Below are 15596 nucleotides of genomic sequence, written 5' to 3'. Positions count from 1 at the left end.
AAACGGGCTTATGCAGGGTATTCGAATAAAGGGTTGTCGAATAACCGGGGTCAGGATTTACATGTATTATATTTCAAATAATATCTTTCTGTTCATGAATAATTTGAAGCTGTAAGTGATTAAATGTCATTTAAACGGTTAAATATTGCAGCAGTGCTGGTATCAACAATAACAAACCTACTACTTTCAATCAGACATTCAATCAGGTACACGTTACTCGAATTCCGTTTCTTTCGAAGTGCAATGCCCAGTCCATTGAAATTCAAGTTACTGCAAGTGTACTGGGAGTCAACGGAAACATTCAGTATTGATGTTCGTTCTCTTTTAGGTATAAAACGCATTGCTGAAACATCCCTTTCGTGCACGCGCCGTCGAGTAGATATGCATTTGTCCGTATAGCAATGGGGAAAATATTAGACTTGATTTTGTGCATTTTGTTGTTTTAACAAAATCAAATTGTTTTCAAATTTTCTAATAAAAATAGCTTTTCTGATGTACAACCTGTCACCGAGCTTTAAAGGATTAAAATAAACGTTTAACTGAAGTGATAGTGCCATGTTTGAATATCATATTCTTTTTATAATTATCTTATTTTATCTACCTCATAAATAACGTGCCAATGAGCCAGTCTATAGTGAGTGAGACTAAAAAAAGAACTGGAGCACCACACTAAATACCGTATTCCGGTATATACCGATCGTTCTAAAACCCGTTGAGACCCGTCTATAATCTAATGACAGAGGTATCACTAAAATATGCAACGGAGATTATTTTGGCGCTACGGACACAGCGGAAATATTTTTTGAAAAACAGGCAAAACGTGTGCGGCATGTTACTCATTTAAATAATTAACATTTAATATAGATAAATAAAGAATCCCTAAAGAAAGCCCAACACGGCACAATTGAAAATGTTGCAGGCTCGGTTTGATTGAGCCTGTTCATGGACGGTACTGGAAAGTGCAAGTAACCATCCATGCCCCCTAGCACCGGCTTAAGCAGAATTCAACATTTAAACATGAAATAGTAAAATTTTGAATTAAGAAACATCCGCAGATGTGTTCATACGGCGGTTATCATGGAACCTTCAATGTGACACTTCCGTGCCATTCCATGAAAAGCGGCGTATGGTCTCCAAGTAATAAAAAGCGTGTGCCCTAAACGCGAGAACAATGGGCGGAACTAAATAAAATGGAACTTTGAAAGGGGATCAGAGGTTATGAAGTCTGCCTATCACAGATAAGACGTCAAAAGACAAATTTAAAAAGCAGGCAACATATCCTACATGTCCTAAGGGTGATTCAACATTATTCAAGTAGGAATATTGGAAGCACCCAACTAGAAAATGCCGAAAAGTTGAAACTAAAAATACCACAAGCAAAAGTTACAAAACCGATTAAGTGAGTGAAAAAGGTATGCTTATTTTAAAACGTATCACAAATATTTGCAATAGGTTATTTTGAATGATTCTGTGACCGACGATTGTTCTCTTTTGCCTAGATTTTTTATAACATTTTGTGGTCCAATACCTAGATTCTCGGCGAATATGCAATCTTTTGTTTATTCAAGTAGTTTAATCTTTATAAATAAGTAAATAATATGTAACAAATAATTGATTATATTTATATCAATTTATTCGTAAATATTATTTGATATTACAGACATATTTGCGCTTTGTAAAATAACAGACAATTCGTCCTCAAAATCATTCGAACATTATGCAATTCGCACCAATATTTAAATGGACAAATTCTCGGCACATAAATTGTCTTTAATTTATTCTAAGTTTACCAATAATTTCAATTTCACTTGTTATCCAAATAATTGTGCTTGGACCAAACGTTTCAATCTTTGTCGCACACATACCAAGAACATTGAGAAAAAAGTGTTTCGGATATTCAACTGTAATAGAAAACGATTTTCAACTCTGATTTTGTACATTACCTGTGACTGTTCACATCATTTGGCGGCGTCTTTGATGTGCAGCATCAACATTTAACTTGTTTCTTACTTATATACGATCAACACAACACAAACCACCATCTTAATGGAAAAGGCGTCAAGTAAAAAACATAATTTATGTACATGTTTGTATCTCTAATATTTTGCAATCAACCTATGGCAAATTTTGTAAAAATTTAAGATTATTAAATTTGGATAATCACATATTTTATTTCTTGTTTATTTAATGGTTTTAAAAACTAATTTTAACAGCAATTATTATAATGGAAAAGTGTTTCAGATTAATACTGACGACATATTTTCAACGTCGACATTTTTTTTGTAATTATTGACTAATTTATCTAATGAATGGCCATCATAAGATAAAAAAATAAACACACTTAAATACTCTCAACTCGGAAGTGTTATTTCAGAATCGTATTGGCAAAAGATGCAACAAACAGCAATTCGTTACTCTATTTTAATTCCCTTGTAGCAAAGATTTTTTTGAGGACAGCCCATTGCATTAGTTTAAGAGTGGAATGTCTGATAAGCGTATTGTTTGTTCAAGCATTATATACCTTATAAAGCCGTAAATCCGCGCACACTGGTCAATTCGCAACAGAATAGAACCAAAGGGAAGTTCACGGTTTGCTAGTTGCTACGGAAGAAGATATTTTATAAAATTGCCTTAAATTCATTTACTTGAAGAGGAAATCCGCTCACGGTCTAAAAACTGCATATGCCACCCGGCAAATAATCGGCTTTTTTCTTCGCATGGCACCTTGTACTTTATATGATTAAAACACCTCTGAAATTATAGGGCACAATCGCTTCCTGGTCGTTTTAATCTGATCCATCCCAATATTTAACTATATGAAAAATGACATTTTTTTAAAGTGAAAATTTTACTCTGACACAATAGAAAATCTTCATTTGGATCTTGAAAGTATGTGAGGTTGTCAAAACCTCCAAAATAGGAGAGTGAATTATGTTATTTCATATTAAAGGCACCAGTATCACTATTTTACTGCATTCTAAATTGTATTAAAAAACACTTTCTGTTCATTAGCCCCTCAGTATCCAAATAATCTGCTACAAATATATGTGACCGTTTAAAATTCCCCAAAACGGTGGTGCTGAACATAAAAATTTGTTATTTGCATTCACTTAAAATAACAAAACAAAAAACAAAAACAAAAAACAAACAGGATTTAATTTAGTGACACCTTTATAATTTACAAAACATTATATCCGTTCTGTCCTTTTAATATTGTAGCTTATCTAGTATCATTGCAAATGGTGTATACTTCAACACGTTTGAAAACGATTAATTTCAGAAATAGTAACATGTTAATATTTTATTAAAAGACAAAGTGAAAGATTTCGAAGAGTAATAAAAAAAACTCTGGTGAAGAGGAGACCTTTCGATAGTATTGATAAGAAATAATATGAGCGGAAATCGAATATTTGGTGGTGTCTTGACACGACAGATAATGAAGTGTGCAACGTCGCTCAGACCCCTAGCACCCAATTTTAGACATAATTCAGAATTATAAGCAATTTGAGCTTTAATGCACATGGCAGATGTGGGAAAGTGAGATCTAGAACAATATTACATGCAATGGTGATCATCCACATCAGTGTTCAAGGCTGAAGAGATAAAAATGATAACAAAGGGAGTCATGAGTCAAAACTGCTAAAATGAAAACTCCAGTAGATAACCTTAATGTTTTTATATAAGTTAAATACAAAAAGGAAACTTTTAAAACAACATAAACGATTAGATTTTTTTATTTCTAAAAGTTTGTTTATTTGATGTCTACTTTAATAGTTTCCAAAAAGATACTTATTGGCTAATAACCTGATAATTCAAGCAATATATTTATAGAAACTAAAAATTACAGAAGAAATAAAACAAAATCTTGAAATCAAAGTATTGCATGACTGGTTTTAATAATCTTTTATTTTCTAATATTTTTACAATTTACAATTTTAGGTAATTGTATTTAGCGTATTAAATAATATTTAGATACTATAAAGTCAGTATGGTTAGTGATTTATAACCTTCCTGGTGGTAAATAGGGTGTCTAGTTATATACATTTTAGTATACCTAGTGATATAAAGAATACGTGTATTTGTTTGTTTGGTTTTACGGCGCACAAACACAGTTAGCTACATTAAAAGCCAAAAACAACTGCTTTATTTTTAATTAAATGACTGTCATTTTTGCTCATTGAAAAATGAAACAACAACCCCGAAAATTTGGTTAAGGCATTTTGTATTCTGGTACATAATGATAACATTTATTGTGTTTATCTTTGTTTCTAGTTAGTATGACGATTTTGAACAAAACTTTGAATTGACCGCAACCTACTAGTAGTGTGAATCAAATATATCAAATGGGAAGTATTTCAGGTTATCATTTCCTAACATGCTTAAATTTTGAAAAAAAAAGATATACTGAGATAGCGATGGAAAATAAAAGCGGTAGGTAAACGTCTATGGCTCCGTTCGATTAAATATGTTCAATAAGTAAAGAATTAATGATCTACTAGATCAGCGACAAAAAGATTAAGTTCGAGACTACATTAAACTCTGGAGCAGAAATGATGTCTCCAAAAAGCGAGGAAAACAAATATTAAAAAGCGGGCACCGACGATTCGGTTGGATTAAGTTTGCCCATCCCCCCTAATAAATGAAAATGACGCATTTTCACAATTTTAACAGCAACATGAAAAAAGGAGGAATAATTATTGAATTGAATGTTTGTTATGTCAAATTAATAGTTAAAGCACGAATTGTTACTTTTTATATTTCGTTTACTCTTGACATACTTTCCTTAAGTTTGTTTTTAAATCAACTGACCTGTTGGTATTCAGCCTAGGGAAGTTAAATTTCGGTCCTGTTACAATCTTTACCCTTCGTGATGGAATGTTATCTGTATTTGTGAATTGTATTGACTGTCAGCGGGGTAAGAGAACAAAGATAGATCAAAGACAAAGATGTTTTTGTTTCTGAATTTTACTCACGCAACACCCGAAAAAAGATATTTAAAACATGTGAAAGATCATATAGTTTACGAGATAAAAGAAAGTCCTTTCTTTGACGACTACAATACTTGTTGTAAATAGGTTTCTTTTGTGCTAAAAATCCAATAAAAAAGTTTAAAAAATAATGAAAAAAGAACAAAAACCCAACTTTTCTTAAAAGATTTGTTATACCGTAAGCATAAAGCCATAATATTGTTAATTTCATTTCTCATTTTTCTCTTGTTAACCAAATTGTGATTTAAAACTTTGTTTAAAATTGATTATCTACAAATAATAAATATTAAGATATTAAGGTAAACCACTCCTTATGACTTTGTATCACCTCAACTTTGAAGAGTATTCAAATAGGCAAAAATCACTTGTCAATTGCATTGAAACTGAGGGATGTGGGTTCAAACTCCCAGAAGGGGCATATCTTTTTCTTTTTAATCTAATATCCCTTATGGGAGAAACGTTTAATTTAAATATATAATTATTGTAGGTATTTTTTGCTGATATTAACAAAATTTTAATGGCAAATATGATACCAGATATTTTATACCAGAAATCTAACAAAATAAAAAGTACACGGTAAAAGTATGTTATATTTTGCAAGATCACCCAACATACCATGAAGAAAATTTAGGCAAACTCTTAAAACAGCCCCCGATTTTGGTATATTTTAGGGATATTTTGAATAAGGCTTAGAAATTCTGTTTTTCTCTTTTGTATATAGATGAATGGTGATATAGTCAAATAAGTGTTTAAAATGGGTTGGGTAGGTAACACTTTTTTGCATATTCAAAACAGTTTGTTTAGAAACAATCATTTTGATCGTGTAATTTGTTACCTGAATGTTACTTTTTGTTTCTTAACAATGAGCAATATGAAAACATTTTTCATAATGATGATATTATTGATTATTTAGAGATTCCTAACTTTTGAAAAAATCCCTTCTAAAAGCAGTTTGAGTTAGAAAAATGTCCATAACTCATGAACAACACGAAAATATTACACAGGTAACCTTTAAGGCATATAACTGTCCTTTGTTGTCAATTTTACAGCTCCTTATAGCGCCCATTAGGATTGGTCTACCTTAAAGTGAATCTGCGTACAGCTTACGCATGTTCACATTTTGAAAAGCTTTATACTAAAGAAGTTAAACTTAACAAATATGCTTAATGTAACAATTGTAGGTTATGAACTCTAGATTGTTTTATCGCATCGATTACATTTTTTTATCTTCAGAACGTCAACGGATACATATAACATCCTAGCATTTGATTGGTCACTGGAGCTACTACTATTTTTTCTTCCTCTTTGAATTGTCCTTAAAAAAACTAGTACAGGGTACAAGGGTCAAAGGCTTTTCGATCATTCACGAGGTAAGAGTTTAAGTTCTTAATCATCTTAACATAATTACATTATTTACATGATACAAAAAAAAGATAATAAAAAAATGTCACTCAACACTGTTGCCATATCTCGATTTTTGATATAGCAAAGTTGCCTCCATTAATTTTGACAATTTTAGAAAAAGAGAAATATTGAAATAGATATTTTATTATTGGCATTTGGCTTCACTGCTTATTTGAAATTATGTGGTGCAAAATTATGTTACATTAATAGATGGTAACCAAAGAAGATTAAATTTAATAAAAAGGTATCCAGAAAAGCCGGATAGTTCATCGACAACCGGGATATGACAACAAAATTGCTAAAATCGGAAAAAAAAGTGATTTAATATAATTTTAAAATAAGAAGATCAAAGAGCGGATCTTTTATTTCAAATAAATAGTTATGGCTTTATTTTTAATTCTTTATTGAATTAAGCATTGCAAAGTTTTCTAATTCGAGATGAACGTGTTTCATATTGTCTTAGTTATTGACGGTGATCTTGTATTCAGTTGAACTAGTTATTCTTTGACATATGAGTGTTAACTTATTATAATGTACAGACTAAATAATGATGAAGATTTGTAAACATTCAAAAATACTTATTTCAAGCAATATATTTTGTGTTTTATACTCCAACATTCAGGATAATACATTTTGTATTCCACATTCCGACATTCATGTGAAGGAATTACCACAATGATGCTTTACAAAGGTAATATTAAATATTTTTCTTATTCTTTAAAAGACTACAATCTTAATTTCTGATTACACGACTTTCTGCCGGATAAATATGAAAATTTTAACACTTAATACAGTACACAATTTATTGAAGACTTTTGTATTGAAAAATTAAAATAGAAATTTAATACTACCATCAGTAAAATGTCTGATCTGACTGCAAGGACTTGCATACTGACCTGGCTTTTTATTGCTGTTCATATCTCCAAGCAGGTTAAGTGATTAAGCTTCAAAACATAAAACTAAATTTTTTTTGTATCACATACTTTTTATTAATCATTAAACCAAAGTTATGATGTTAACTTACTCATAATAAGTGAATATATCCCCGTGCTTCATTAAAAAGTTTGTTTGTTAACCTTGGTACTCATATATATTTTGTTATTTGTCTTGATATGTGTTAGTGTTTGTGTGGTTGTAAATAAATGTGAGTCACCACATAGGCAAACACTCTCTTAAAAGGAAATTGTGAAATTTTATTAAATTATATATCTTTTCATATAGAAATAATTAAATTAAGTTTACTCTTTATCTATTAAATATAAGAACTTCTTTCCAGTAACATACAATTACATCTAATAATATTCATTTATCAAAATATGAATATCATTATAAGTGATAATAGTATTAAATTCTCTTTTTTTAGGATTAATACTTCTTCTATTGGCTGCTGCCCCTGGAAATGTCGGTTTGTACAATTATTTAATTAGTGTTGCTTAATCGTAAAATAATCCAAACTACAGTTAATTTGGTTTATTGTTGCTTGTTTACTAACAAATGGTCAAATACCCCTGGCTTATATTTTTATGCGGTATTATTTGCGTTACAAACAAACGTAGCGTAAAAGCGCGCTTAATGTCAGCGCATCAATGAAATAATGGTTGTTTTTTAAAACAGTTCTAAACAGAATATTTTGTTCGTGCTGCTTCATTACTTTATTTATTGAACTCGTTGAAAAAAGTAAAATGTTCCCAAGAGGCTCGCATGAAATAATTTTATTCAAAATGTATTAAACCTATACTCATTCAATATCTTCTCTGAATTACATTCTCGTAAATGATAAGAAAAAAGAAAACAAGATTTAAATCAGTTGCCTCCAATAATATAATTTTTTTTTAATTTAATAAAGGGTACAAAAAGTTAACATATCCCAAACTCTTGCTTATTATAATAAATACTTAAACAAAAGCGAACTCGTCGATAAAAGAATGTATAGTCTGATTTTATTGACCTGTCAATTATGCATACATTATAGAACTCATTTAAATATTCGATCCCACTTCGGTTTGGTCCGTGTAGTTTACGAGAATTAATGTGAAGGTTTTCGTTAATTCACAATAGTACAGTCGGTTAAGAGAATGCCTGATAATTTAGAACAGAACAGAACAGAACAAACAGTTTATTCAAGACTTGTACAATAAGTACATAATCATTATACATATACATAAATAAATAGTATATATGATTTGATGTCACAATGGAAAATAGCACATTATCACAAATTCATATTTTGAGAGGATGAACTGTATTTAATTATAAGTAATAGAAGTTCTATGAGAAAGTGCGAGTTTAATATAAACAAGCAAGATTTTTCAAAATAATCTTATTTTTTTGAATTTAACAACTCTACAAGTTTTAATTTACACTTGGATTGATATAAAATAACGTTTAAGTATATTTTTTTCTAATATTATTATAGCAAGGACATATAAGTATAAAATGATATTCATCTTCAAGGTCCTGTGTATTACAATATGTACAATAACGCTCATTTCTAGCAACTCTATTCGTACCATATCTACCTGTTTTGTATACGTAATGAATGAGAAGACATTCTTATTTTACTAATAAACAACCTTAGGTTACTAGGCAGTATATCTAGGTATGGCTCATACAAAAAAGTATCCTTAAGGTTTGTATACAATGTTAAAACACCACTGTTCTCCTTATCAACATGCCAACTTTGAATAAAAGGGTGTCTATCAGTCTCTGTTTTAAACAAAGGTATAAATGATTTACTGTTAACAATAGTAGGATTCATCCCAAACATAAGTTGAAACCATATTGATATAATAAATTTTTTTTACTTAGTTAACCAATTACTTTTACCGTTATTACAATCACTGAGACACAAATTATACACTTCTTTAAGAATAATGTTATCTGTTTCAAGTAGGCGAACCAATACTTAATTATCTTAACATATCTTCCAATATACAGTGGGTAACGAGCAAGTTCACCATAAACTGCTGCATTTGAAGTTCTTATATTTACATTTAATATTCTTTTACAAAACTTTAGATGTATTCTTTCAAATTTCTTTAGACTTACTGTGGCCCCAAATCTCAGCTGCATAATTTAAGATTGATCCAACAAAAGAGTCAAAAAGCTGGCATAATAACTTCGGTTTCAGTTTATATTTATTACAGTTTATCAGTAATACATTTAACGCTTTCAAAGCTTTACCAACAAGCTGTTCTTGGTTTAATGCAAAATTACCAGTATAATTGAAAACTGTACCTAAATAATTGAAATCATTTACAACCTCTAGACGTTTGTCATTATACAAAAAATTTTCAGAGGACAACAAACCACCTCTCTTCCTAAAAACCATAACTTTAGTCTTATCTACATTAACCTCTAGACTCCACTTTGTACAGTAATTATGTAATAAAACTAAACTATTGTTTATTTCCTCAGGTGAATTGCCTAGAATGGCCATATCGTCTGCAAAAAGCAACAATATTAAAATGATATCATTTAACTGTAACCACCAATTATATCATGCTGCAAAAATAACTCAATGTCATCAATAAAAAGATAAATAAAACCGGCGAAATTATCTCCCCTTGACGTAAGCCTACAGCATATTCGAAAAACTCTGATAACTATTACACACTTTAATACATGATTTAACTTTATTGTACATATCCTTAACAATACGAAATAATTTACCCCTAATACCTGATTTATGTAATTTTAACCAAAGTGCATTTCTATAACACTGTCAAATTGCCTTTTTAAAGTCAACAAATACGCAATACAAACGTTTATTGTCGTTAATATATTTCTGAACAATAGATGATAACACAAATAAGCATCAACAGTAGATTTGCCTTTTCTAAACCCAAACTGGGCATCTGACAGTAAACAATTTTCTTCACAATAGCTATAAATTCTTTTATTTATAATAGATGTAATACTTTTGACATACAGCTAACTAAAGTTATGCCTCTATAATTATTTACCTCATTCTTATCTCCCTTTTTATGCAAAGGATTATTACTCCTTCAGTCCAATTATCTGGAAATACCCGCTATCAAGTATTTTATTAAATATATCACATAAATGGTGAAGACAATATATCAATCGACTCATAAAATATTCATTCAATTAGAAAAATCGTGTCCGTAAGCCTTTCCTCGTTTCAAGGAATTGACAGCATCTATTGAATTTCATTAACAGATATTTGGTCGATCTAAAAAGTCATCAGCATCATCACTAAATTGAATCATGAGTTGAGGCAAAATCCTCAGATTCAACATTAACATTTTGAAATATATCATTTCCTAGTTCAGAAAAATATTTGAAAAATGACTCTAGGGAAAGATTATTAGAAACAACATTTTTTCTTTTAAATATTTTCCAAAACTCCTTTGGTTTTGACAACCTTAAATTTTCAATTTCCTTAACTTGCTTTGAGGTTATAACAAATTTCGTTTTCTCCTCATTATAGCCTTATACTTAGCCTTTAACAAGCATAATTGTTCCCTATTTGTTGGAGATTTAAAACGGTTAAATTTTGACAAAGCAATCTATATACAACTGCCTAGACTGTTCACATTCACGGTCAAACCATGAACTTGTTATTAACAATATTTGTCTGGCTAAACGAGACAGCTTTTTTTAATAGTAACATTTTGACGAAATAACGGATCCGTTACATCATGAATAATAGACGTAAAATTTAACAACATATTATTTATTGACGATCTATTTTGCAAATCGATATTACTAGTCACATTATTTAAAAGAGGTAATTTTGTTATAAGACTTGATCTAAAATGATTTTTCAAATCTGCAGACCATCTATAGTTAAACAAAAGTTTCATTATCATAAATACAATTTTCAATAACAATATTACAATGTAAACTAAAAGAAATAGGACAGTGGTCACTCCATTCGTTAAAATCATGAATAATAAAATCGCTCAGGCTTGAAAAATTACCAGGTTTTGTTAATAAATAGTCAATAACAGACGACCCTAGCCTCGAGAAATACGTGCAATTACCGAACATATGATCCACTGAATAAACGACCGTTAACTATTCGAATTCCCGTGCTTTTGCAAAGATCAAGTAAACGATTACCAAACGTGTTACATGTTTTATCTGTAGAGGCCCGAGCTAGGGGTTCATCTGCTACATAATCCTTTAAATCTAGTTCATCATTCAACGTGTCAAATACCACATAATCATGTTTGATGCCAACACGACTATTCCAGTCTCCGACTAAATAAATATCACCATCATTATCAAATTCAAAAATATCATTTTCAATAATTTCAAAAAGATCTACATTATACACTGTGTACGCAGGAGAGTCGTCACACCATAAATAAATACCACCAATATATACATCTGATTCAAATTTAAAGAAGGTTTTATCTAGTTTTAACCATACAATTGTGTCATAGTGAGTGCGTATAATTTGAATACCGTCTTTCAAAGATTCATGATAGTAAACTGCAACCCCACCACTTGATCTCCGTGCATTACGATGCTGAAACTTTCTATAAAAGTTAAAAGAGACATATCCGTTTAATTCAATATTACTTTTTTGATTTGTCCATGTCTCATACAAAAACACTATAATTATATTTATTTAAGATAGAAATAAAGTCCTTATTACATTTTTTATCATCAGTCAGTCCATTAATATTCCACGATAGCACACTCAGATCATCCCCGGCGTACCTCTAGTTGGCGCTGTCCTTGAAAGGTTTCCCGTCAATGAACAAAGTGTCGTAAGAGATCCAGGCTCTTGACCCCTTGTCCCGCGCCTCCTTCATCTTGGGTACGAGTTTTCTACGTTTTTCAGATACTTCCTTCGGGAACTGTTCATGGATAAAGTATGGTGTACTTTTAAGTGCACTACCAGCCCTTCTTACAAGCTCGCGCTCCTTAAATAAGTTGAATTTTGCTACAATTTAGAGGTCTGTGGTTCGATCCTTGCTGTTGCCATTGTTTTAGTACTCTTTCTTTATTTTTGCCGTATATTTTAATGGAACAGTTTGTAGTGTGTTTTACAGCATTGAAAAGACATTTATTGATTTAAATCCGTTTTAATTTTAAACATGAATTCTTAAAACATGTTATTTAAAAAGAATATAGATATAACAAAATTAAGTAAAACATAATAAAACAAAACGAACAACATAAAATAATCATATATAGCTCCAATATTGTTGAAAGTATTAATAAGAAAATAAAAACATAGACCTACGCGGTCTCGAACTTAAAACACGTGTGGCACTTAAAGTATAAACTCGTGCTTTACCCTATTGCGCTATAACGCTGAGTACACTTTGTTGAGAGATACAAATTAAATTAAATTCCATCGTACAGCGTACATCTCACGGAACTTACCGAAAATCTACCGAAGATTAATATACTGTGTGCATCGACCGTGTAATCAGTATGTAATTGACAGGTTAATAAAACCAAACAATATCTAAATGATAGTATTTGTGTAGCAACCTGATACTTGATTCAATTTTTAATGTTTATATTTAAAATGATCCAATTGATTTAAAATGATGCAATTATATTTTACAGCTTCCCTGTTTTGTTATTCGTGTAGCAACGTTGAAAGTATGGACAGTTGTAAAACTGTTAAAACAAACGAAAGTGGAGAGGTATGTTTTTAAATAACTTATACATGGGTACCTTACACTTTCAAATATAAACACGGTAATTATTTGTAATTCTTTCGTGGGATACATAAATTAAGTTAAAAGGGTATCGTGTTGGTGTTATCAGATAATACTTGAAAGCGAAAAAGCGAATAGCAAATATCGCTCCTGTGACTTTTACTATATAATGTATAAATTTATCGTAATTGTTATAAATTACACATGTCACCAAGTATGCGTCCGATTTTATAAATAAAGAGACAATGTGCATGTTCTTCAAACAAAGTGCGATCGTTTTTGTGACTCATTCACACGTTTGTTACTATTAATTCAAGTTGATGGAAACTGGGCAGATTGGTCGTCGTGGTCATCATGTGACGTTACATGCGGTCATGGAAAACACACACGCATTCGAACATGCACAAACCCTGCACCTGTATATCAAGGGCTAGATTGTAAAGGAAGCAGCTCGGACACTAAACCTTGTACTCGACCTCTATGTCCAGGTAAAAACTGCTTGCGTGTTCATTTTTCATTTAAGGTTTGTTGAATACAATCTTAAACATAAAACTTATAATTCAACGAGTTGTATTGGTTCAGTTTATAGTGTTAAAGTGTTATCATATTTCAGTTCATGGGGGCTGGGCGGGATGGTCAAGTTGGGAGTCATGCCCTGTAACATGCGATATAGGTATACAGAAGAGACATCGTACATGTACAAATCCATCTCCTTTACGGCATGGCGACCATTGTTTTGGAGACACTAGTGACGTGAAACTGTGCAAACAAAAACCCTGTGATGGTACACATATTTTATTGCATAAAACAAGCAATATATATAATCATCATACACATTCTTATCAGTCTGTTAACGAAAAAGAATATATTTGATAGATTAATTTGCACATATGATTCTTTCATGAATTTGAGCTAAACACATTCAGCTGTACAACTGTTTGCTTGATTCCGTTTTAATGATGAAATGAATATATCAAATCATATTGATATATAAAAATGCATGATTGTCACTTCGTAAAATGTTGCAAGTCTGACAAAAAATAATAAAACTAGTTTTCAGGTAGCTATTTTTATTGAAAAATACGATTCTAGCTGTATTATGAGGTACATTTACCGGCATATGCTTTTGATACGCCGTTGAATTGTGTGCATTATTCTGATAGCAACCACATTGCCTGAACAAATCAAATGATAATGACATGAAATAAGTACTTAAACTACCTGAATATTACTTTTATATTTTGAAAACATTTTTGTAGTAATGAGTTTGAAATATATACACTAATTATATGAAAATGAAATTTTAGCATCGAATGGAGGTTGGTCAGATTGGGTCACATGGAGTACATGTAGCGAATCTTGTGGTGTTGGAGTAAAAACCAGGTCAAGGTCATGTACAAATCCAGTACCTGGAACTCATGGAGAGCCATGTGTTGGAGATCCTATACAAGTAGAAACTTGCAACGAAGAGGAGTGTCGTAAGTTAACACAATAAAATTATTGTAAGTTCTTCAGACACAGGAATAGGTCCAATTAAATAAATAAATTAAATAAATAAATAAATAAATAAATAAATAAATAAATAAATAAATAAATAAATAAATATATAAATAAATAAATAAATAGAAAATAAATTAAATGTATGACATATGCGGACTCTTATATTTTCTGAACATGTCGTCCTGCTTTTAAAACATAAAAAGATCCATTCTTGTCATTGTGCGATGAAATGTGTTCGTGTAAACTTTTCAGAAAGTGTGGCTTTCAACGCGTACTATATAACTGACTGCAGTCCAGTTTCCGGTCAGACAATGATTTTTTCTAAGACTCTTTTGAATGAGGGAGATGCATACAACACTTCGACTGGTATTTTTGTTGCCCCAAGAAATGGAACGTATACATTTGATGCACAAATGTGCATTCTTTATCAAAGACGGATGCAGTTTGATATAATGGTAGGATCAGCTGTACATGCGACCGCCTATGGATATGATCAAAACAGCAGAGAATGTCCGTCGGCACATGCAATAGTAAAATTAAATTCGAGTGATAGCGTTACTGTTCAGTGGAAACGTTGGTCATATTCTACCAGTAACGTTATTACGCAAAGCGTTAGCTGTAGAAATTCTTTTTCTGGAAAATTGTCAAACCCATAATGCATATTCGAATTAACATGATTATTGATGTGTAATCTGACTGTGGACAATAAAAAAAAACAACAAAAAAAAAAACAAACCACACAAATATGTAATTCTTCTTCACTTACCGTTGAGAACATAATTATTCAACGTCTTATAAACGAGATTTTATCTTTTTAATTATAAATCTTAAAACTATCTTATTAAGAGTTAAAATTCAAACGGATAAGGAAAAGATCAGAAATTTAATATGATTCTTTACACCCTTTTGTATCAAATGTTACTGTTTACAAAATAGTTCTTGACTTAACATTTATCATAATTGTATGACCGTAAAATGAATTCATATGAGTTTTTAATTTTATATTTAATGAAATTGTTTTCGAAATATCAAGTAAAAGAATATAATGAAAGAC

General features: G+C 30.7%; 1 protein-coding gene and 1 long non-coding RNA gene across 2 annotated transcripts; both read left to right on the top strand.

Annotated features, from left to right (window-relative positions):
• The first annotated feature begins 6735 nt into the window (after positions 1-6735).
• On the top strand, positions 6736-13126 carry LOC132725797 (uncharacterized). The gene is made up of 3 exons (XR_009625112.1): positions 6736-7083; positions 7756-7797; positions 12948-13126. It is a non-coding gene; the product is annotated as an uncharacterized LOC132725797 (long non-coding RNA).
• An 85-nt stretch (positions 13127-13211) lies between these two features.
• On the top strand, positions 13212-15286 carry LOC132725800 (coadhesin-like). Its single transcript, XM_060710986.1, has 5 exons — positions 13212-13226; positions 13311-13530; positions 13656-13826; positions 14350-14520; positions 14795-15286. The coding sequence occupies exons 1-5, from the start codon at positions 13212-13214 to the stop codon at positions 15196-15198; spliced, it is 981 nt and encodes a 326-aa protein (XP_060566969.1). The 3' UTR covers positions 15199-15286.
• The last annotated feature ends 310 nt before the right edge of the window (positions 15287-15596 follow it).

Source organism: Ruditapes philippinarum, unplaced genomic scaffold, assembly GCF_026571515.1.
Source record: "Ruditapes philippinarum isolate M1 unplaced genomic scaffold, ASM2657151v2 ctg7710_1_1_1_1, whole genome shotgun sequence".
Lineage (NCBI taxonomy): Eukaryota > Metazoa > Mollusca > Bivalvia > Venerida > Veneridae > Ruditapes > Ruditapes philippinarum.
This window is presented reverse-complemented; position numbering and strand designations above follow the sequence as displayed.

Bases quoted from the DNA above. Each gene is read 5' to 3' on its own strand.
- LOC132725800 (XM_060710986.1), top strand. The intron at 13,827-14,349 runs GTACACATATTT...ATGAAATTTTAG, and splicing joins CAAACAAAAACCCTGTGATG to CATCGAATGGAGGTTGGTCA. The intron at 14,521-14,794 runs GTAAGTTAACAC...TAAACTTTTCAG, and splicing joins TTGCAACGAAGAGGAGTGTC to AAAGTGTGGCTTTCAACGCG.